Here is a 25,159-nt window from a genome sequence, read left to right as displayed (position 1 = left end):
ATTTCTGTTAGCTTCCTGTGTCAGTCCTTGTCGGTTCCTTGCTGTCGTAACCTGTGTGAGCATCCCTGTTGCGTTCCTGCATTTTGATAAATAAATACTTAAGATGTTTTGAAATCCTGCCTTCCCGCCTCCCTCCCTGCATTTGGGTGCTCCCTCCTGCGCTCAGTGCGACAGTATAGGTCTGTTTCTAACCTCCTCCCTCCCCTGATGTTGTTGGTGACTTATCGTGTTCAGAGGCACTCGAGGAGCGCTGATTGTGTCTCTTAATTATCCCGGTGGATGGTATAACGAGAGAAACAATGGATTTTTCACGGCCCTCCTAAATGGGCCCTAATGGGAGAGACAGGAGGGGGAGATGGAGGGAGTGCAACAGAGGAGAGTGGAGTGAAGGGGAGGATGGAGAGAGGAGTGGAGGGGAGGATGGAGAGAGGAGTGGAGGGGAGGATGGAGAGAGGAGTGGAGGGGAGGATGGAGAGAGGAGTGGAGGGGAGGATGGAGAGAGGAGTGGAGGGGAGGATGGAGAGAGGAGTGGAGGGGAGGATGGAGAGATGAGTGAAGAGGAGGATGGAGAGAGGAGTGGAGGGGAGGATGGAGAGAGGAGTGGAGGGGAGGATGGAGAGAGGAGTGGAGGATGGAGAGAGGGATGGAGGTCTGTCTTAGGACAAACTGATGAAGGTGACGAGAGACTTGTTCTGCAACATTTGTCAACTCTTTTTGTAGCGTATTCCTTGTTATAGGCTGTACCGTAATTGAAAAATGGATTCATGTTCTCTCAATTACCTATCTGGAACACCAGTAATTGGAAATCAGATATCCCTAACAAAACAACAGTGGCATACTGTATGAGTATTGTTCTTTACAACTGTGATTCACAAACACAATCAGCCCTGTTCAGTGCACCACTCAAAGGCAAGCATTATAATTAACGCTGGGAACCATTTCAATATATTTGTTTACCTGAACATCCCCAGTCTCATTCTTTCTCAAGCTGTCCGAGTAATATGTAAACACACGGGAGACAGTCCAACCTGGACTCCTTCAGAATCCAACCCTGCACACAGCCAAACATCTACCCCCTCTCTGCATTTGTTCTGCCCAGAGAGACGGCTCACGCCGCCAGGTGCCAACGCCCACTTTAGGTGCCACTTGAGCCACGTTGTTCTGGCTCTGGGCCTTGGTCTGTCACAGGGGCTAAACTGGTGCCTTCTGAAAGCTGGTGCCAAATGAATGGCTGGTGAGGGGAATGGAGAGATAGAGAATGAGAGAGAGAGAGCAGAGTAGAGAGAAAATGAGATTGGGTCAAAGAGAGGTAGCAGTGGCAGCTGAGATAGAAAAAGGGGTGGAGAGACCGGCGATAGAGCGGTAGCGAGAGAGTGGTAAAGAGGGACATTACAAAGGTAGAGACAGGCATTAGACAGAGGTAGAAAGGTAGAGAGAGGTAGAGAGAGAGAGGTAGAGAGAGATAGGTAGAGAAAGGTAGAGAGGGTCGTTAGAGAGTGAGATGAGCCAGTGGTGGTGGGCAGAACAGGTGGTGCCCTGGCGTCTGTCGTCTGCCCAGGGTGTGAGAGCCAAGGTGCTGCTGGGCATTGTGGGATTGAAGAGCGCCAGGTAGTTAGGAGTGTGTCTGTTATCTATGACCTGGCGCGTGTATGTTTGTGTGTGTGTGTGTGTGTGTGTGTGTGTGAGCGCCTGCTTCTCATGAATCCCTGAGTGTCCGACTATACCTGCTAGTCAGTATATCTGTCCAGTCATATATAATGTGCATGTGTGAATGTGTGCATGCTCAGAAACTGGAAGCTCCTCTCACAGAGCAGTGCACTGACCTGTTTCAGAGAGCAGCTTGATAGACTCCAGCACGCGCTCAGTGTACACGCCCGGCTCGTAGTTCTCCATCTCGGCGTTGATAATGTGGACCACACGGGCGGCACGCCCTCGGATGGCGCCAGCAGTCCGGTCCAGCGTGTCGACGTCACCCTCCTGGAGGGCGATCACGCACTTGTTGACATCCTCCAAGATGTGGTTCTCTGCCACGGCAAGTGTGTTTTTGTTGGTGGAGGTTGTAAAATAATAACAATTCAAAATAGACAAGAGGAAAGAGAAATGGGGGGAGGGGACAAAGGGAAGATTTGTTTTAAAATATAGATGTTGTATTATAACAATATGTGTCATTGTCTGTAGCACCTGAAGGAAACGTTCAAAGAAAACGTATCAATAGAAAATGCCAGCATGAGGCTGAGACAGTTTTCAGTCAATATCATTTGGGGGGTATTGAATTATGTGTGGGAATGTTTGCATGTTGCTTTCTTCTTTCAGTATGGACCAAACACATGGAGTTTCCTGTTCCTGAGCTTGTCAGTCATCTGTGGATCGATGAGAACAATGCTGAGAGGAAAAAGCTATTTTGGTGCTAACCAGTCAAAATAACATACTATGCCCCAAGCAATCGATACTGTGAGGCCTTGTTGATTATAATTTATATGTCAAGGGATTTTGTAGAACCCAGTGGCACAAAACAGATCTATCTATTGGATTTGTACGTGTTAGAGTACTGTAAGTGTGTGTTTCTTTTCGCAGGTTGTGATCCTTTGTGGACCAATAACTAGAAATTGTTTGTCTATTGTGTCACGTTCACAGATGGACACTTGTTTAAAGTGAACTGGACTAAAAATACTGTAGCTGTTACAAAAGTGGTTATATAAGATACAGAAACATTCCACCGTGAGTTTTAAGTGGACAAATTAGCAACATGGAGCTTTCCATGTCCAGACATCTGTCAAGAAAACCAAATGATACACCCTACCAAAGCTCCACAAGAAGTTTATGTCCACTCCAAAACAAATTCTATACAACAAGATGTATGTAACAAAAGTTCAAAGGTGAGGACATTTATTTTCAGTCTATCTATAGTGAACCTTACATGATAAGTTTACAAACAGTCATAAACAACAGAAAATGTTGGGATCATATGAGCTCCAGTTCAAGAATTGATGCCTGTATTTCTATTGTAATTCTGTCAAGGTAACACTTGAAATTCAATTATGTATTGGGTTTGATATACAGAGGTTTTCGTGCCAGCAGGCCATACCTGAGACGGACAGGAAGTCGTCCACGGAAGTGATGTCGTCCACAGCCTCTGTGAGGATGCGCACCTGCTTCTCCCATTGGTCCTTGAAGACATCCATGTTGTCCTGGGCCACCTTGCTCTGCGGGCGGGCTGCCAAGGTAAGTGCGGCATTGATCACCTGAAATGAAATAGACAGAGATAAACAAAAAGGGTGTGTATTTGAGTAAAAAGGAGACAGAGAGAGTGTGAGACATAGTGTGTATGTGTGTGTGAGTGGGGGTTAGAGAGGGTGTGTGTGTGTGCGTCATTAACTCTCCCTAAATTCTCACTCAGCAGTCCTGGCACAACTAGTGTTCAGCTGGAGCTAGGAGGCCTTGCAGGCTTTTCCATCAAGTTGTTGAGCACAAGGAGCACGAGTGGATGAATTATATGCAAGCTGTCAGGGATGTGTGACTCTGACTTAATCACCTTCATGAGCTGTTCTGCTAAACGATGAGGCAGGTGCAGCCTGTTGAAAGACGTGGCACTTCGTAGGGAAAGACCTCGGATGTTAACGACACCGAGACACACAGTGACATATCTGGAACGACCTGTCTGCTTTTCCACTCCTTCTCCTTTCTCAGCTGCCCCAAGTTGCTTCTCTTGATTTCAGTTTTTCTTGTCAGCTGAGTCCATGCCAAGAGGCTTCTGGAAGGGGACGAACTGTCTGGCAATCACTACAGAAGTTTCCTAGCTTTACTTCACTTTGGAAGTCACTTTTACCAGAGAGGCGGACCTTCTGTGGTGGTGATCAACCAGGTGTTGAACCTTGAATCCAAAATCGGACTCTCCCATCCATTCCTCCCCTCGTCTCCTCCCCTCTCATCCATAGATAGTTTTCTGGGTCCCATGTGTAATACCCCAACCCTGATCTGGGAAACAATGGGTCGATGTCCAATACCTCTTCTGACAGGACCCTGAAGGATCTTTTTCTCTCTGCTGCATCTCCTTCCCCTTCCTCCATCTTACTCTCTCTCTCTCTCTCTCTATGGACTTGGATTTGTCTAAAGGTCCAACTCTTCGAAAATTGCGGTAGAAAAAGTACAAAGGTGAAGCCTCATTTTTTTGCAATAGAATCAATCAACTACCACTAACATGACAGTGCAGAGTGCTGCAAGTACTAGTTCAGATTTCTGAATATCAGTTTCAGCATTCATTCACTTGAACATGTTTTACTATGATCTCCAATCAGTGTCGGACTGGCCATCGGGAGAATCAGGAGATTTCCCGAACGGCCGGTCCAACTCACGGCCGCTATGGCCACGGCACTATGCAAAAAAATTAATAGCCTAATAGTTACGCTCACTTTGTAAACTTGAAAGGTGCACTTGTCCGTCGGTTTACCAATCGCGATTGGTCAAAAATCAATAGTTTTCCGGGTACGGCCAGTTCGTTGGAGTGGGTGGAAGCAATGAGATCGCGTGCAGTGATCGTTTGCAGGCAATACATATTTAGCTATTGCTAAAAACATTGTTGTTTCTTTTGCAAAGAAATGGAAAGGAAAAGAAAAGGAGAAAAGGGTGGCATGGAAAAAGCAAGAGACAAAAAACAACGGGCACTCCTGCAAAATGTAAAAACATTGAACAAATGTTTAGACAGGCAAAAGGCAAGCTAAGTGAGGGAGAGAGTTTGCAGCCCGAAGATGTGGCAGTAGCCTACCAGAGGCGTGCAAGTAGCTGCATTGTCGACATTTAGAACATTCTAATATCCAAACCGTATTGTTTTCATTTTTCTAAAATCATTATACATTTGGTATTACTGTTAGCCAATATATAGGCTATTTATTTTAAACAAAGGAAAATAAATGGCCGAGAGAAAAAGGCACTCTTTTAAATATACACGTTTTTTTGGCTTTAAATATTAAATGTGCTATGTGGATCAAATGCAATTGTCTTATTTGCTCTGTTCTGTGTATTAAAGTAGCCACAGGTGACACGGGGCAAGAGATGGAGGCTGCTGTGGTGACAGGGTCCAGTGGAGAGACTTTAACAGGTGCAGCACTAAAACTGTAATCAGCAGACTATATGTTAACAGGGTTATTACATGGAAATTAATTTGTTGAATTGATTTTTATTATTGACTATAGTTAACTGATTATTGTTCTTTTACAACATTTAAAAGCAGATGCAGAAACAGAGAGAAGTAAGGAAAAAGAAAGTAAGGGAGAACTGCCATATTCATTTTTATATACTGTATGAGATCTCATTTTGTTAACAGTCTTTGAAAGCACTGCATGATACTTTATTTTATACTTTTTATTATATAGCCTATTTGTATTAAGCATCCGTACACAGGTCACGGGCCAGTCTGCGTTTCAAAGTCCCGGGCTTTTTTTCGGCCCCAGTCCGACCCTGTCTCCAATTATACTGCACAATTAGATTCAGCCTATCTACACCTCTCTGAATCACCAACCCTCTCTGGAGGAGAGGTTCCCTCAATGATTTTCTCCTCCCAAGATTTCTTCAATACATTTCTCAGAGTTTTCCGGATTTGATGACCACTAGTCAATCACAGCCACATCCAGTATTCCAGTGTAGGCACGTTTGCTTACCTGTGGGCAAAGACTGTCGATCTGGGTGGCAGCCATGCGAACCAGCTTCACGCCTTCTTCATTGTTGGAGATGGAACAGGCCAGGTTTGCCACCTACGGGAGGGGAGGAACACAAACAACATCAGTACAGAGCATTGTGGAGTGTATGTACTGTGGAGGTTTACAATAATGTCGTTGTGTATGGACAAATACATTTAGGAGTTCAGTGAACATGAGAGATAAAAGTTAAAAAAAACATTCCCGGAATCACAGTTATCCATTTAGCGTAACAATCACCTAGAGTTACTTTAACATCCCATAAAAAGAGCACATACAACACAAACATTTTTGCCACCCCATTTTCAAATGTATCTTCAATTGCTGAAAGATTGCACATCTGTGTGCTTTAGTCGGAGTGGAGTACAACCATGTATTCTCATCCTGTCCAGTTCTAACAGACATACTCTCCTACTCACAGACAATGTTAAGTGCTTTTTCTGATAGTGTCTCCCAGAGAGAAAAAAAAGTTAGGAACAGAGTGGTTTCTCGTGCGCTCACACCTAGTTCTAACAGGCAAGGCCTGCCAAGGACATAGGAGAGGGGATTTAAGACTGGGCCTGGAGCTGTAGACAGAGGAGGTTAGGGCTTGCTCAACTGTAGATTGCTATTTGTTGTTCCTCCGTGCTCCTCATAAAGGGATGTTCCTTCCATCAGTTCCTTGTCCCTCTGCCTCCTCACCTCTCCCTCGTCCTGGTCTTACTTTTATTGTTCAAGGAAACATTTTTGACCATTTCAATAATTCAAAACACAGAGTCTATAATATGATTTCATTTTTTCCCGTCAACTTCAAGGGCACATTTCTGAAAAGATACAAAGAAATAGAACATACAAGAGAAAAAAAGAGAAATAGAGAAAGACAAATGGAAGACACTCAAAGGAAGTTGATCCTTCACACCTGCACCGTGGGCCTTTAGGTGCCATGTGCATGCTCTACATGACAAATCAGAAGGCTTCATTACAGATAGAAGACTGCTTTTGCTAAAAACCTCTAGGTCTTAAGGTCAAGCAGGGCAACTGGCATAACTGGGTACCAACATCAGAACCAAAATGTCCGCCCTGTAACAGCAAGTGTAACTAGAAACCTCTGACTCATTAGTTTTGGAATACCCAAAGTGCTGTGGGTTCATTACCAGTGTGCCTAAATCATTATCTGGGCTTATTGGTGCAAAAAGGCGCCTCATTGTGTAATTAAGGAGCCAGATGGCGTTGTTCAACAGGAACGCCTCCTTGGTTCATTTATGTCTGCCTGCATCCAGGGGTAGAGCTTCTCTCCTTTCGATGGGTGTGTGTGTGTGTGTTTGTGAGTGCCTAGTCTGTCTGTCTGTTTACTGGAATGTCTGTCTGTGTGTGTGTGTGTGTGTGTGTGTATTTGTGTGTGTGTATCTACATGTGTGTGTGTGTGTAACAGCTGTTTAGCCCAATTCTCAGCTTATGTTACCATAATAATCACGTCTGGTGTTAGCGATACAGCTAGAAGGGGCACTGATGGTATTTTAATGTCACTTTGTCAGAGGAAATTAACTTCCTGCAACATTTCTTGGTAGCGTGCCAGTATATTTGTTACAGCCATATTGTAAGTTTTGTCAATAGTTGAATCAATAGTTGAAGCAAAGTAGCCAGAGCTTTGCTACAGTAAAGTTAACAATTACTGCTAACCAGAAAACACTCAAGAGTACTGCTCCTGGATTCAAGGATAATGTGCGGAGTATCCAAGCATTGACTTTACGCTAGAGCATTGGCTTATTGTGGGCCGCATGCATATTCAAGAACAAAGCCCAAGTGCACGCTGCACACTACACCATATGTGCAGGCCTCGTCAGCACAAATATGAGTTCAATCCAGCAGAGCTGAATGGATATACACAGCGGCTGAAGGTACAGTCCTTTATAACCCAGGCGGCCCCAGAATGCACAGCTAGGACACACGCCAACATCTGCCTTTACGTAGATGAAGGCCACTGGGAAGATACTCTCATTTAGGACCACCACCTGGAGGGTGTGAGAGTGAGGAGTGGGGTGAGGTGGTGGGGGTTGCCTTGGTGAGACAAAAACATTCCAGAATGCCGCATTGGCTGAACACACCTGTCCCGCCTCCTCCTTCCCCCGCTACATCATGCAATTTAATTCTCATAACCCTGTAATGGGATGGTGTCCCGGAGCGAATGCAGTACCCTGGATGGATGGGGGGGGTGAGCTAAACAGACACATGTCTGTCGGCTGTGAGGGGGTGCCAGGCCGCATCAGAGCCTCTACTGCTCACATGTCACTTTCGGAGGCAAAGTGAGGTAAATCTAATCTGCCTTGGAAGATTCTTGCTCACAGCCCCGTCTGCCTCCACTAGTGACAGCTATGAGTGCTGTGATAGATTGGATCGCCTTTTGTGTGCATATGAATGTGTATGGCTGTGTGTGTGTGTTTATGCCTGCGTGTGAGAGAGAAACTGAGTCTTACATTACTAAATCAGTCGACATTACTAGGTAGATTAGACAGCACTCATAGTCACCCCCCCCCCCCCGCCGGCGAAACCCGGCATCTGAGTTCCTACCCTGCCACCATCTCCAGATCCCCCAGGCCTTCACCTCTCCCATTCCCTCTCTTTCTCTTCCTCTCTACTGCAGTAACCACATCTGAGGCTACTGAATGGGGTCCAGGGCCTTCAGCAGAGCTGGCTGTCTGCCCGGCCAGTTGTCTGTCTCTCGCTCGCTCTCACTCTCTCTCTCTCGCTCTTTCCCATTTGCTCCTCCTCTCTCTCCCCTCCCTCCCTCTCACTCTCTCCCTACCCCCATCTCTCTTCTGCCCAACACAGGGAGCTGGATCCTTGCCAATGCTGTTGCTTCTTGCCAAAACTACTAATTGCAATTATCTAAAGAAGCAAGGCCTCCTCAGAGGATGTCTTTTTTTTGGCTTCTTCAAAAAAAGACGACCCCAGAAAAGAAGGAAGAGAGGATAAGGCCTCATATTGCGCAGTGAGAGACTTAAACAGATGCTGCACTGGAAGTCTGAACTACAACATCATGATTTAAAGGATTGAGTAAGTGTGTGCGAGTGCGTTTGTGTGTGTGTGGGGGGCGGGGGGGGGGGGGGAGGGGTAGAAGACAGAGAGAGCAATGCTGCATTGTCATTCTTCGTTTCATCTTCTGACAAAGAACTATCGATTTTGTCCTTTCTACTTTGCCTCAGATAATCACTTCAGTTCTAATTTGATGAAGATTCCCTCTGTAGTTTGGGATCTTCATGCTAGATATTGTCACGTACACTAGCGGTTAACCAAACCATATTTCAATCTTCTCCACTATTAATAACTGCTTTGTCAAAGGTTCAGACAAACTCATAAGGGATTTGTCTGTCTTTCCTCTACATTAAGTCGTTTATAAAAGTTAAACTCCTATCAAAATGGCCGTCATCTAAACAATAAGGGAGTCTCTTTCAGACAGGACACGGGACAGGGACTGGCCCCGCTCCCTGTCCTACCGCACGGACGGATAAATCACACGCCAAGCCACTGTGCTCCCTGGGAAACAATGAATGGACTTCCTGTCAGCCAAGGTGGCGGTCTCACCAGCCTAAGGATGGAAGTAGGTAAGGGGAGAAAGAGAGAGAGGTAGAGAGACAAAGAGACAGAAGGGGTTGGGGATTCAAGAGGAGAGAGGGGAGAGGGGACGATGATGTCTGAATTATGGTCGCCCAAACGGAAGCACTCTGTTCTATTAGAAGGCTCTTCAGCTGTTTCACTTGTTGAGGGGAGGGTGGCTTTATTGACAAGGAGGGCCTGTCCCCAACTAACACACACTTGCTGGCACAGTTTTGCTTGTATATTGTACACACACACACACACACACACACATACACACACTCACCAACCTGAAACACACACGTAAACACAGTAATAAATCAGCCTGTCAACATAGGTGGAAAGCACTCCATGGAGGGATATAGTTAACGGTATTACAACCTGCTAAGTGCAGCTCAATGTCTCTCTCTCTCATTCCCTCCCTCTTGTCCTCCCTCCATCCCTCTCACTCTCTCACACACAGAGTGAAGGAAGTCGCACCCTCGAAGGACTGTCAACCATGTTTGTTTCCGTAATGAGACAAGAGAGCTCAACAGAGGGGCGCTGGGGTGAGATGAGCCTGGTGATGGTAAGGTGCTGGACATTAGGGTGTGCTTCCAGACACATATGCTGGGCCTAGTCAAGATGCATGGAGCTTGGATGACTAGAGCAGGTATAATGAAGAGATTATTAAAAAGCCCAAGTTAAACTTCCACCTCATTGTAATGCAGATATGTGAAATATGTATGTATGCTTTCTAGCCTCGGGAAGACTGCTTCTGGCTGATGATAGCTCCATTTGCTTGACGCATGATTGTATCACAGGGCATGTTCATCCTTCACATGCAGATAGAAAATACATAACATATCATCATTCATTTATTGACGCGTGCTCAGGCCAGGTTTGCGTTCTCTCTGTTCTCTGTGGTCTGGTGACATCTGATGATTACTTATCAAAGGCACCTTGAAACACGTCCGTGTTGTAAACTTAGCTGCCATGAGCTTTGCTTGTGGCTTGCCCCTGGATATGTAGCCTGAGGTACATCTCTCGCCTCTGTCAGTCCGGGCAAAAAAAAAAAAAAAAGGCTATAGCTGTGGGTCATGGATGATGCGGGTGTATTTTGCGCAACTATTCACTACAGGGAGCCTGAAGAAGCCAGTTGCTGAGCCTTGCACCTTGACAATGCTGCCTCTGTAACTCCTCCCCTCCTCAACATGCATCCCCTCCGCCTCTCCCCCCAGTCCTCTGCCTCTTTCTCCCTCCTCACCCTCGCTATTAGATGCACAGAGGGCCTCAATTGCGTCTGACTCTAATGCACTGTGGGAGCTGGCTGCACACTCCTTAAATCACATGGAGTCGCTGACGTTTCCTAGGCGACCGGCTGGCTAATTCTGGACAAAGACTGAGATATACAGTCTTTTGCTTCCTGGAGGGCAGGGGGGTACACACACACACACTGTTTCATATTTAGCTGGATAGGCACAGGGGTGTGCGCTGGAGGTGTTCAGTCGCTCCAGAGCCTACCACTGCTAAACTGCAAGGCGCTTGTTTGCAAGAGGACTGCAACAGTAACTAAGTTCCCTTTGGGAAACAAAAGTCGACAAAAGAGAGAGCAGAGAAAATAAACAAGTAGCATGTGCATGAATGGGGCTGTTTCTCCTTAGTTTTATACCGTGCTTGAACAATCTATCTTTAGTTTGTCACACAACAGCTGCCAGCAAAAGGGACTTGGATCATCCTTTCTTTACATTCATACATAATGCATGAATCAATACAGCAGTATGTACATTTCTTTCATAACAGCAATTGACATCAGAAAGTGCAGATAGGGTTTAGTGCAAGACTATGAGATTGCTGTTATTGTGTAAATATAGTTCTGTGTCAACCCAAGAGAATAATTTTACTCTGTATTTCACCAAAAAGAAGTTGAAGCACCATGTTAAACAGGATGACCCAGCCAATGGGACCAGACTCAACCATCATTTCAAACTTTGTGTCTGAACCTGGCCCGACACTGTGTTCAGACAGGTCCGGTTCAGCAGCCACCTTCAAGGCCACTGACCATCAGCACCTCAACTCTACATGCTTCCTCGTGTCTCTGATGGTTCTATATGGACATTCTATGCATTATATATGCAATGTGTGTCACAGTTGAGCCACCATGGAGGGCGATTTCCAGATAACAATAGGGTTTGTGTTGGGCAAAGTCATGCTGTCCTGTACTACTCATAGATTCTATAAAATAGCTATGCCTTTACTGTCAACCACATAGATGTCTGGAGAGGTTCTGAGAAGCTTAAAGTATTTAGGATGATGTTTTGACATCTCCAATTTTGGGAAAATGCTGAGGGCGGCAGGGTCACTGTTTATGCCTAGCTCGTTCACCATGACGCCCGGCTGAAAGTCAATAAGCAATGCCCGCGTCCGACGGGCTCAAAAAACAGTCGTAAACCCTGGGATCATTACGCAGCTTCTAAATGTGATTTACTTAAGTGGGGAGTATGTGTGAGACGGAAAGTGCCGGAGGAAGAGGAGATGGCTACCCAGAGAGTAATATACCGAGTATTAAACTTTACTGAGCTCAACAAGGGACACGAAAAAGGTAATTGAAAACAATATAAACAATCCATAAAGCTGGGTAGACAGGGGCTGACTTGGGACAAGTGGGAGAGTGTGAATGTCTGTGTGTTGGTATGTGTGTGTCTGTGTGTTTGTGTGTATGCTGCACCAGGAAGACTTAAATCAGGCTACTGGATATTGGATTATCTTGTTCACACTACAGTGAATGACAGGAGGGGTTAGGAGGGGGGTGTTGGGGGGGGGGCGGCAGACTCTTGCTCCCTGGGGCAAAAGCCAACTACCCACAATCTCCGGCAGCTTTTTCCTCTGTGCTGGACTTTCATAGCAAGTGCTTCTTGAAAAGGTTTTCCTGCCTGTTGCTAGGAGCACTCTACTGCTGAGGGAATGTGAGTGTGTCACACAGTCTGTGCAGGCAGCTAGATGGATCACTCAACTTGAACCATCTTCAAACCCTACGTTGCAAGTAGTGCAGCCAAGGGGCCAAACTTCCTGCACAAAGCTTTCCCCAAACCCTACAAAAGAGCAGCACTAAGGCTATTTTCAGTGAAGTATTGATCCCTCTCCACCTCCTCTCTCTCTCTGAGAGCACAAGCCATGCAGTCAGACTTGGCATTGGAGTCATAATTATGAAAATGGGCTGCCTTGTTTCTTTCATCTATCTGTACTTTACCCCCCGTCCCTAGCATTTAAAAAGCACTGTGTCACAGCAACAAAACACTTAAGGGGTCTCTTTAAAAAAGAATGGTGGACTTATTGGTGTCAAGACATCGCTTGCCGAGAAATCTGCGACGTGACAGACGGCACCCTCACAACACTAGCCACACAGTTCTCACAGGTCTGGTAATCCCCACGGCTCCTTTGTGTTGGAGGTTGGCCTGTTTGCTTCTCCTCCCGGCTGTATGAGGGGTTGTGGCAGGATGACGGCAGGGGCAATTGGATTATGGCAGGGGGGGGGGGGGGATTTTGATAACAGCAGGGTGGCATTTGGATGAGTACTGCAGCGCTCTAAAGCTACCCCGTTAGCGTTTTGGTACACCCTTGTGGCTCACTTGGTAAGAGCATGTAACATATTTAGGCTGATGCATAACACAGGGCCCTGCGTTCAAATCCGACTAAGTCCGTGTTATGCACCTCTTCCCCCTCTCTCTCTGCTTTCCTGTCTCTCTCTCCAACTGTCCTATATCAACAAATAAAGCCCCACAAAAATAACCATCCACCTTTGTAGCATAGATACTTTCTATAGCACTGGTGCCTAACAACAAGCAGTCCTGTTAATCAGCTGTGAAAAAGCACTTGAACGAAAAACAAGTTGCTGGGACCGATATCTCCCCTAACATCCACCTTAGAAACCTGTTCAGTGATTTTTGCTGCCGTTTCCTGGTGTAAGCCCTGCTCTCCAATCAGTGCTCCCTACCCATCTCATCAACATAGAACTGTTGCATTAGTCAACCACCATCCCCCCACTAACCCCTTAGATAGACAGGCTTCAAGGGAAAGGTCAGGAGTTGCCGACTCGTAATGAGAGACCTTTCCTCAAGGTGTCTGGTATGGAGGCTGTCTGTGTTGACAGATTTTTTTTTTCTACCTCAAACAAAAGCTTTTCAACCGCTACATTATTCTCTGACGTCCTTGCCAACACTGAAGTCCTCGCGGTTGCATAACATAAACAAGGAGCTTTTACAAGACAACAGCATGAAACTAAAGCATCCAATAGCCTTTTCTCATCTATCCACATCCACTCCCTTTTCAGGAGACTTGCTTGTGCCAAAGCAAGACTCAAGTTTTTGAAGTATAGACAATGGGTATCATAGCCGAACAGGAAGTAAACAGTAAACCCGTGAACCTGTGTCCAGACAGTCATACAACCATTGGAATTAGGCCCTTCCCCACAATCACTTTAACTAATTAGTTCATTAGGAAAACAGACACAACCTCTGCCCTGGGTCTCCAATTAATTCAAACCTTCGAACAGAGTGTTTTATAGGTGCTTTTCTTACCAAGCAATGATAAGCAATAAATTGTGAGTCCAATTACTGTAGGATCGGTGTAATTAAGTGGTCAGAAGTAAAGCGTGGCCAGACCAACTGCTCCCAGAGGAGTTTAGTCTGGACATGTCCTCTGTAAATAAAGCAGTAAAACACCAGAAAATCTTGATTATCCACTTTGAAAACGTCCCCTCGGGAGAAGAATATCCACCCCATTTAAACAGATATTAAAGTGGGATTTTGTCAAAAAGTTTTCAAAAAGGCAGCTCCTGGGTGCTCTGTATGTGGCTGTGGGTTGACCTTCTGACCTCTGAGGTAGTTGCCAGGCAGCAGGCAACAGGTGGGGTTCATTAGCTACCAATAAGGCTGCAAGGTCACAGTGCGGGTCCCAGTGGAGTGGTTAGACATCATGTGTTCATGTAATGGTCATTTCCCAAATGAATCTGTTTTGAGGTCATTATTTGTGTACATCGAAGGGTGAAATGATTATGGGTCACCGATTCACATTTGACTTTTTGACCTGACTAGAACCTAGGTCAATAGATGACCATTACATGGTATCGCAGCAATGTAGGGACACCAATCCAAACCACTCGTTCTTTGCTTTGTGGACCAGAATGCTGTTCTACCCTGTACTGAGACAATGAAGGATACTCGAACTTGTACTTATGAGTTGAAGATATTCAGAGAGATGTCATGATCAGTCACACTATATTGAAATCAAATACTTACATGCTGAAATAAAAGTGGATACCAGGAAGAAAAAAACTCCATCAAATGCAACATGGACATCTTCCAAGAAAGATTGAAAGTGTACTCTGTTTGCCCTCATATTAAAGTATTTCAGGATCAGGATCTCCAGAGATTCACAAGGTATATATAATGCATGATTCACGAAAGTCCATCAATTTTCTGTTCTCTTCCTCAGAGAGAAACCTCAACACAACAATAGCATTAATGTGAGTGAGACTAACCAGGGTTCAGTCATTCTCTGAGGGAGGTAAACAGGTAGGCTCTGTGCATCACATTATTTACTCTTGGAAGCATTTTGGAAACTAACAACATCATTTAAAAATGTCCCTGTCACATTACCAGCACATGCAACTATGAATGAATCCGGATAACCAAAAGTATTTATTCCCTATAGACTTTGGTCTGTTTGATTTTATACAGATATTAAAGGTTTGTTTCTTCCAGTACAGTTGTTCTCAAACCGTGGGGAGTAATGTAGTTGCATGGAAGATAGACACGGAAATAATCTTTGAAAATAACAAGCTTGTGTTGTTATGGTTCCAAGTACACTACGCCAAGCCAATTTCACATATGTACAGTGAAAGCAAAGTTTTGATCCATCTTGTGTTGGCTGTGAGTCGTTAATTTTCACCTGGACATTTAAGGTTCGAAAAACAAAATCAAGTGTTGAAATATGTCTTCATACAAGCTGTCAATATATTGCCATTAACAGACAATCAGACAGGTGAACTAATCCCTTTGCTGACTATATTATAGGGTGACTATAAATACTGTCTTAAATGCTGGGCCACCACATAAAACAAAGGGTTGAGGTAATTGGTTCGGAGAGACGATGGGAATGGGTTTGGGATTACTTGCCATGGTAACATGTTTCTGTCTCTGTCTCTCTGTCTATTTCTCTCTCGGCCTCTGTGTAACAGCCAGCCGCAGTATACTTTTCTTCTCCCCTTGTTTTGTTCTTGGTGGGGCCTATGGAACAATCTTATCACTACAGAAACACAGTGTCACACGTGTCTGTGGGTGTGTGTATCTGTGGGTGTGTGTATCTGTGGGTGTGTGTGTCTGTGGGTGTGCGTTTAAGCTCTCTTGTTTGCGTTGACATGAATTCAGTGACCAACAAGTGAGCCTGTGTGTGTGAGCCTGTGTGTGTGTGTGTGTGTGTATGTGTGTGTGGGAGGGAGTGAGGGCTGTAAACAGCCAAATCATCCTCCAGTTGAGGCTGAGTCATCAGCCTCATCACACCTCCCCTCCTCCTTCCTGTTGTCCTTCCTTCCTCCCTCCCTCTCTCCTCCTCCCCCTTCCAGAGAGAGAGAGAGAGAGAGAGAGAGACAGATTGGGGAGAGAGAGAAAGAGAGAGAGACAGACAGATAGGGGAGAGAAAGAGAGATAGACAGGGAGAAAGACAAGGAGAGAAAGAAAGGGAGAGACAGGGAGAGAGAGAAAGGGAGAGACAGGGAGAGAAAGGGAGAGACAGGGAGAGAGAGAAAGCGCAAACGGATGGCTCCTTCTGCTCCATTAATCTAATGACAATGCCCCGTGACTAAGACCAGCTTAGCAGGCATCACTCATCGCCCATCGGCTTCCCATTCACTTAGCATGCTGTCTATGCATGAATGCAACAGGGACAGGCAGAGAGGGAGTGCGTGTGAGAGAGAGAGAGAGAGAGAGAGAGAGAGAGAGAGAGAGAGAGAGAGAGAGAGAGAGAGAGAGAGAGAGAGAGAGAGAGAGAGAGAGAGAGAGAGAGAGAGAGAGAGAGAGAGAGAGAGAGAGAGAGAGAGAGAGAGAGAGAGAGAGAGAGAGAGAGAGAGAGAGAGAGAGAGAGAGAGAGAGAGAGAGAGAGAGAGAGAGAGAGAGAGAGAGAGAGAGAGAAAGAGAGAGAAAGAGAGAGAGAGTGCAAAAGAAAGGAAAAAAGAGGAGCCCTTAGAAACAATAGGCAGATTACATTCCACCAGTGTCCATGGAGACCGTGGGAGGGTGCAAGGCAGGCCTGATAAGAGAGGGAGAGGATTAATGGTACGTAAAAAGTGTGTCAGAATGGTGTTGGCCCTCACTACTAGGCCTTAGCACAGCAATTTTACCAAAATCACTTCTGATCTACTCTTGGAAACAGAACCTGGAGAGCAAGAAATACCCACCGAGCCAAAGAGAGATAGCAACAGAGAGAGCGAGACAGAATCAAAATGTGTGTGCCTACACGTGTGAATGTGTGTGCGTGTGTGTAATAACAGGCTCTATCTGTGTCAGTCAGGACCTAATCAAACAGTGTTGGAAGTAAGGAGCGGGTTATAAAAAGCAGCCAGCCTCTCAGAGTGCACTGAAGGGATCCCTGGGGCCCCCCGAGGAACAGAAGAACCAGTCAGTGGCTGTGAGGCGCTCAGGAGCCCTGAGGAATACACCCCGGCACCACTCCCCCTTCATCTGGCTCCTGTGGGACGGGCCAGAGGCGGGCATGGTGCATGTGCAAGCTTTATGCTAACGGGATTGGGAGCGTGTGTGTGTTGAGGGGGGGGGGGGGGGGGGGATTTGTGTGCATTTGTACATTTGCTAGCGTGTGTGTGAGTGACTGCGTATGTGTGTGTGTGTCAGAGACTGTGCATGTGAGTATGTGTCTGTGTGAGGGACTGTGTGTGTGAGTACGTGTGTGTGTGTGAGGGACTGTGTGTGTGAGTGTGTGTCTTTGTGTGTGTGTGTGTGTGTGTGTGTGAGTGTGTCTGTGTGTGTGTGAGGGACTGTGTGTGTGTGTGTGTCTGTGTAAGGGACTGTGTGTGTGAGTGTGTGTCTGTGTGTGTGTGTGTTTGTGTGAGGGACTGCGTGTGTGAGTATATGTGATGGTGTGTGTTCTCGCCCTCCAGTGCTGTCCGAGGGAAAGCTCCCTCTGCGTGTTAGCAGCTGGTTCTGTAGGATGAGTTCAGCACTCTCTCTGGGGGGACAGCAAAAAGCTTGAAAATTAGTGAGGGTATGTGTGTGTGTAGCACGTGTCAGCACACAGCACAGAGACTCACATGATGAGGTTTGTTTTCAGGTTGTTGTTTTTGAAGGAGAGATTTACAAACACTTTGGGGAAATATAGATACCCCACTGGTACTTTCTCCCTGTTGACTGGGCTTGTCCTCATATTGAATCTGGATCATGAAATTTGAACATGATTAAAGCCACAGCTGCAATTGATTTCTTTATGCTTTATTTCTGTTGGTTTTAAAAGTGTCTGTCTGTCTGCATGTCTGCCTGCCTGTCTGCCTGCCTGCCTGCCTGTCTGTCTGCTCAGATCTCCCTCTCTCCTTTTCTCCTTTCTCATACTTACCATGCGTCCCCTTCTGTCCACACATCCCATGATCACAGAGCATACTTCTACAGACACATGCAAGGGAGATGATGCTCATCATAGTGGCTGCCATGCTTTCAAGGACAAGTGCCACAAATGTGCTAATTGATGTTTTTGTGCACTCGAGCACAACACCCCCCCGGCCGCCCACAACCCAACCCCGTCACTTCCCAGCTCTGCCACCACCGTCACCACGCTACCTAGCAACAAGGAGGCTAAAAGAAGCTCATCAAAGCTGGCTACAGCATATGATAAAGGGTCAAATTAAAGACATCAATCCTGTAAAACGAGTCATTCTGACGAGAGCTTGACATCAAAACACCCCTCACTGTACTACCCCTCACCGCAACATTCACACACACCCTTTGATCCTAGTACGCCCTCCACACACACACACACCCTTCCTGTTCATCCTAGTACCCCCTCCACTCCACATGCACACACACACACACACACACACAAACCCTTAGCCTTACTACCACAGCACACACGCCAGACCCTCTTATCCACACATACAAACTGTGCCCCGCTACAGGCTGGGCTCTTTCAAGCCGTTATCTTTCCCATTAGCTGTGACATCAGGACATTTGTAATGGCGTGTGTTGTCAGGGGAGGGAGCATACGTCTTTGATCTTGTGCAGTTAAGAATTTTGGTTCTGCATGTTGGGAGACACTAACAGCTCCCTCTCCATGTTGCTCACTCAGTCTCTGCTCTATCTCTCTTCCCCTTTCACTCACTCACTCACACACACACACACACACACACACACACACACACAACGCAGGTCCTGTCCTCTAAGCGCCAGCTGAAAACACATGTGACTGTTTAGCGTCCGAATGAAGCTTCCCGTTCCTGATGCTTGCATCTCCAGCTACAACATGTCTTGACTTCCAGACCACTGAATACGTATGGATCTGATGACCCTAAAGGCACGTACAGCACAGTCTGTATCCTCCCATGTGTTGTGGGACTGCTCATGTAGAAACAAACCCATTTTCCAGTCTGCACACATTGAGGGAGTACAGTGTGCATCATACTGTATGAGAATGGGTTTGAATACTGGCGACTTCATCCAGTCCAGTATGCCATGTCCACCAGGCGTTATAAAAACACTGGACAGAATACGCTTTGAGTTTGTAGACCTTAGCCACAACCTTTACCACTATGAAGTTACAGGCACGTTTGCTACAGTATGTTCTAGTGCTGGAGAAAGAAGGGTGAAGGGTTATTAATAGGCCTATCCACCATGGTGAACAAAGAGGGAGCTTGAATATCTGTGCGTGCTTGTGCTTTTCTATGTGTCTGTACACTTGTGTGTTTGTACATGTGTGGGTGTGGGTGCATTATGTTCGGTCGGCTACGCGCGGCTGGTTAGTATGCAGCATGTACACGTCTATAACCTGAGCGTACATCTACCGGACAGATTAGTCCTGTTCACCTTTGGCCTGTCTGAACAAAGCCTCGCTTATCTGTTCTCACGCCAGGAGGGAAGGCAAGAAGAAGAAAACTTGGTAATAAATAGAAAAACAAAAGTGCTGAGAGGGGAGAGATAACACAAGTCCGGGTCACGGGAAGAGGGAAATTAAATGAGGTATGTACCGCTTGTGCCCGCCAGGATTTATGCCTCCCCTTTCTTTTATTATTTATTTACAGGATAGAACCGCAGCAGGATGAGCAGCAGCCATAACCTTGTGCCTTCTCAAAGTAATGCTAACAGCTTACATTTCCAACAGCTAATAATGGTAACAGCTAACATTGCTCTAAGCAAACACTGCTACTGCTAACATTGCTAACAGTGCAAACTGCACCAACTGTGAAATAGCTACGCTACATTCCAGTTATTATTTGTACCAAAGCTCTTGTGACTCAGTGGAAACCCTCTGAAGCAGAAGGAGGATGTGATAGGTTGAATTACAGAAGGCGGGAGTCACATTGGAGCCTAATGACAGGTATCGTTGATTGAGGTGAATCCTCATTGGCCTGGAGGGGTTTTTCTCTCCACAATGCACAGTTAAATGTTGATATAGTGTTTCAAGTCCAAGGATCAAGTTGGACAATTAGACCTCACCTGAATTCCCCTCTCGGTTACCCTAAATACCCCCCAAACAGCAATGTGGGTCTATTAATTTAAACAAAACGTCTGACCTTAGCAGTGTTCATATTTAGCACAATCCTTATCAGGATAAATGGTGGACCCCAATTATCCATAGTGCTCTGGGATTACAGCAAAGGGCCTCTCTGTTCCTGCCAAATCTCTACCCCACAGCCTCTTCATACTAGCTCCTACCCCGCCCTCGTCCACTCAAGAGCCGCTGGGCCAAAATCTATCTTTGCCCCATTTTTCTGAACACCTGTCACCTCAACTGTTTATGATGGTTATGCCAAGGTGTGCTTGATCCCTACAAAACCTCTCATTGTGATCAAGATCTCATCACCTTCCTCTGTCAGAATGGCCACATATTTCTCAACATGCCTCTTTAACGGGATTGAGTGAATTATTTATCAATAATTCTGAAGCACGGCAACACTCATACCAGGCTAAAGGACACAATTCCATGGCTAATGATGTATAATTGTATTCAAAACAATCTTAATTTAACCCTATCTACACCGGTGCAGACAAGTGTGGATCAGTGCATGTTAGTGACTAGAGATAGCCTAACGCAACCAAACGTGATGTGTGGAATTACCTTATTCTAACCTGCACCATGCAACCCAAAAGGACTGTTGTTGTGGATGCATTAGGTATCGTAGTCACAGCAAAGGTAATCATTTACTTCACCGCAAAGTGCATTTTGTCACCTGAGAGTTTGTCATTACAACAAAAAAGTGTAGTCCTGTCTGAGCTTTAACTAGGACATCGCTGTTGCCACTGTGCAGGGATTTGTAGTTCAGATCAATGATTAATTGCTTGAGTTTCACATCAACGGACTACAGCTGTAATAATTTGATTAAGGACAAAAAGAAAGGCGGTGGGACAAATATCTAGGTAAAGAACTGTTGTATGAAAAGCTGTAGATCACAGCCCTGTTGGAAACGGTGCTAATATTTCCTCTAAGGACTTGACCTCCAATAAATAACGCTATTGCATTTAATAAGCCATCTCCGTTAAAAATCACAGGCTCCTTAGCTTCTATCCTTTCACCTAATTAATCAGGGACAGCAGGCGCACAGTTGCTTGTGCACTCTGTCCTGCATTTTGTACCGCAGGAAGAAGAAAAAAAATCCCTGTCTCTAATTAGCTGAGATGATCTATTTTTCCTAATGAGAATTGATGGCTTTTCTTCTGCTCCGCAAAGCACTTTCTCCCTTCCTGCCTCTTTTTCTCCTCTATCCCCGCCCGCCCCTACCAGCCCCCGCCGTGCCCCAAGTGCAAATCAGAGTCCGTATATAGAAAAAAGGAACACCAAATGAGGCGGCGTGCATGATTAATGGACTTAATTTCCAGAGGATTTGACTTGACGACGATAGCCCACTTCACCGCCAATGCTTTCTCATGATTACATTAAGACTGTGTCAAAAAGTCATGCAGCTCACCAGCAAGTGGCCCCTGCCTTTTCACTACCCCCACCTGCATTCCATCTCTCCTTATGGCAACCTACCAACTTCACTGATATCAAAAAACTTCTAAGTAACCCCGCACATTAAATATAAAAAGGAACAAGGCGCTTGAACAAAATTGAAAAGTTCTCTGAGGAAGGATTACTAGCATGACACTTGGACTTCATTCAATTCAATTCTTTCCATACATCGATGCCAATACACACCAAATCACATAAAAAGTAACACACTTTAACAAATATTTCTCTGAGTAGAGACACTTTGCGGGAACCACTTCACTAAAACGGATCATCCTACTCCTGTGCCCCCAGAGGATCGCTCACCCTGTAGTCTGTCAACACAAAGATGGCTGCTCTCTCTGTGTGGCATGGCAAGCCCTGGCTAATGCTGTGTAAACACACTGATTCTGCTTCTCCCTGCTGCAGATTTAACATGTGTTAATATTACATGAGGCACGGGAACCCTTTGATGATGTAAGCACATGCTCAAACCAGGACTTTCCCTTGAGGCACCCTTGGAAAAGCCTAACATGCTGACGGCACATGACCACTGTTGGTTTCAAATTAATCCACTGCGACATCATTTATTTTGACAAAAAAATCCTGGTATGATTATATAATATATTGATTATATATGATGAATATAAAACAGAAATGATTGAGATGATCAAGATGCAGGACAGCTGGTTCATAGCCACAGAGGGCACTGAGCGAAAATCAAAGCCCATCATTACCCAGTTTCCAATCTAATTGCTATTCAGGTCTTCCTCTCTGGACCACGGACGGGCGCCTGTGTTTAATAGAAAACCCCTGACCCGCTCATCATCTGGTATTGAGCGAACATGATCATTTAAAAATAAATAAAATGGTGTTTATTCCTGAATAGAGACCATGGCGCCTTAATTGATAGTTTTTCTTCCCTATTCTCTTTCTTTCCTTCTGTCTATTCTAGCTCTTTGGACCGTACACAATTCTGTCTTTTGGTCCCATCTCCTCCTCCAAGACTGACTACAATATCTGACTACATATGACTATAATTATGTAATCTAATGTTAAAAATTGAGAAGAGTAGTTATCTGGTTAAAAGGAATGTGTTGTCAATATGAGGCTTGCCTGCAGGATAGTGCACTACATGCCATCAGGTTAGCTCTCAGCGTGTTCTAAGAATACCTTTTCAGAAAGCCTTCAGGAATGCCTGAAACATCCTGCCACAACACTTTGTAAAACGAGAAGAATGAGGATGAGGTGGGACCAAAAGACAGGAAAATATACAGGCCAGAAAGAAAGAAATAGAGAGAAAGCGAAGGTGGAAAAAAATGGTCTGAATGAGAACCCTGAACCCTGCCTACAGGCTGGATAGATGGAGAGATGAGAGCAGGAGGAAAGGCACCCATGTGGAGGGATCTCTATGCTCCTTCTCTCACCTGTGCGCTCAAGCCAATTTTCCCAGCGCCCATCTGGAACGTCCCTCCTGTGTGTATCCCGTGGAAAAAGGCCCTTCATTAGTGCCTTCACCAACACATGATAACATCTCAGCTCAGAGCACCACCACAGGGGAGACCTGGGTGATGGAGCGGGAAACTGGCTGCAATCACAAACACACACTGTACACACACGCAAATATATATATATATATATATATATATATAAACTCACACACACACACTTAAATCTGTTTCTAGCTCTAACTTCTTTATTAGGAGGAAGTCTCTCCCCCAGCGTCCAGTCAGAAACTAAAAGGTCTCTGTCAGCCTGCTGGACTTCTCAGCCGACTTTGCTATACTGTAGCTGCAGGCTCTCTCACTGAAGGCTGTTGCTGTGTTGTTATTGTGTGTGTGTGTGTGTGTGTGTGCACGCAGGCACCCGTGCTTAACGTCAGCTCTGAGGGATGAAGGGTTCAGGTCTGTGCAGGTAAGCATGTACGTGCGCAGGGCAGAGCCCCCGTTCGTAGCGGCCATGGGACAAAAGGCCAGGATTCAGATTCTATTAAGCTCCAACAATGAACCCATTTCATTGTGATATCACCACTGAAGAGAAAGGTATGCTAATGCCTGGCCTCCAGCATCCATCTTGCCAGCTACAAAGATGGTCAATTATTTTTCACATCTAAAGAACCCTGCTATGCTGCATCTTCATATTCTTGTTGTATAGGGGACAATGTGAGCTCTGACTGCGTATTTGACAGAGAGAGATGTCACAATGTGCTGGATCTCTTACTACGAAGGCCTGTATAAGCTTGATGTGTAAAGTATGTGTGTGTGTCTTTCACCTGTATGCATTTTTGACTGTGTACTGTACAGTATTTGTGAGCAGAGTATGTTTGCCACCATGTGTATGCATGTGTGTGCGATGGAGAGAGACTATGCGCTTGGGATAAGACAGAGGGTCCTGATTCCCTTCCATCCTTCAGCGACGCATGATGAAATAGAGATAGACTTTAATTTGAGTTTTATAGCGCGCGGGAGCAGAAGGCGAGGGGGAACAGGCACTTGAGGGCCGCTTGGCCTGATGGGTAATAACTCCAGACGCATTAGTCGTGTCTCATATTTACTCCCCTTTCTAGACAAGAAGCTACTACCCACCACCTTCTAATCCTTTGTGTGTGTGTGTGTGTGTGTGTGTGTCACTTCCACACTGGGCACCACACAGACAGATAAGGCTTGTAACATGCCTTCATCAGATACTGTATGAAGACGTGCCTCTGCCTCACTACACAAAACAATTTCCTGTGCTAGCAGACCATATTTGGGCTCCATCTAATGGCAGGCTGGGTGACATAGACGATGTCCTGACTCCACACTGTCGAGGTTTCTCCATGCTCGTGTCATATACAGTATGCTGTGCATTTTGAGGCCCGTTTCCACATCTCTGTTACAAGCGTCTGAGAAGTGCGTGTGGGCAAAGGAACAGTAACGAGCCATCCTTCAGTCTGGAAGCAAGACCGACATCTTTGTTAATATTTCGCGGAGGAAAAAAAACAACCTCTCTGTTCAAGAAAAGAAAAAAGAATATCAACTTCAAACAGGGTCATTTGTCTCATGACTGACAAAATAAAGGCCAGTGTGTACTCCGAGCGCCACCATTACAGGGAGAGGAACACATTTAAACATGGGACACATCCCAGGGACACAGCAAGGACATGTAAATCAGCCCCAGAGAGATGTATGAGACGCACGGCCGTCCGCCTGAGCGCCAGATGGGAGGAGCCGTCATTCCGTCAGTACTGTAAGTGGGCGCTGTATTACGTTAGGAGTGAGAGGGTACGGGTTCGAGGCAGACATGTCAAGTCTTATCTCTCCTCCCTCCACTCTTTTGTCATATTTAATCTGGTGTAATCCACTTAGTGTCACATTGGAGGCAGGCATGGGGAAGGGGGGGGGGGTGGTGTGTGTGTGTGTGTGGGGGGGAGGGTTCCTGCAGCCCGTTCACCAGGCAGCGCAGTCACTCTCCCCCGTGAGGGTGTTTTTGTCTCGATGCTTGGCGTGGTCTGCCTATTGAGCAAGCGATTCATGCTGGTGACTCTCAGCTGTTCGTGTTGCGCCGCAGTCATCCCGTATCATCAACGAGTGGCCGATACAATCGCCCCTAGAGGTGCCGTGTCGACAATGACTCCAAGACTCACCACTTTGTTTCTGGAGTGGTACGTTTGTCAGCTTACTTTGCATCACTCTCTCTGTCACTCTCTCTCTCTGTCACTCTTTCTGTGTACCTCTCTC

At 45.8% G+C, this 25,159-nt stretch overlaps 1 protein-coding gene across 3 annotated transcripts in view; it reads right to left on the bottom strand.

Moving 5' to 3' along the window:
* The window catches only part of ctnna2 (catenin (cadherin-associated protein), alpha 2), a 285,740-nt gene that overhangs the window by 21,916 nt on the left and 238,665 nt on the right, over positions 1-25,159 (bottom strand). For all 3 annotated transcript variants that reach the window (XR_014740965.1, XM_084687324.1, XM_084687323.1), the window contains exons 10-12: positions 5,655-5,747; positions 3,086-3,242; positions 1,824-2,024 (exon numbers count right to left, since the gene is read on the bottom strand). Coding sequence is in view for 2 of the 3 variants with exons in the window: in XM_084687324.1 (XP_084543450.1) it covers positions 1,824-2,024; positions 3,086-3,242; positions 5,655-5,747 (451 nt within the window). In the remaining variant the exon portion in view is untranslated. The remainder of the gene's footprint in view (positions 1-1,823; positions 2,025-3,085; positions 3,243-5,654; positions 5,748-25,159) is intronic.

The sequence above is a fragment of the Hypomesus nipponensis genome, chromosome 22 (assembly GCF_054491055.1).
Source record: "Hypomesus nipponensis isolate SF chromosome 22, ASM5449105v1, whole genome shotgun sequence".
Classification (NCBI taxonomy): domain Eukaryota; kingdom Metazoa; phylum Chordata; class Actinopteri; order Osmeriformes; family Osmeridae; genus Hypomesus; species Hypomesus nipponensis.
The sequence above is the reverse complement of the archived record's forward strand: the minus strand, read 5'-3'. Positions and strand labels throughout refer to the sequence as shown.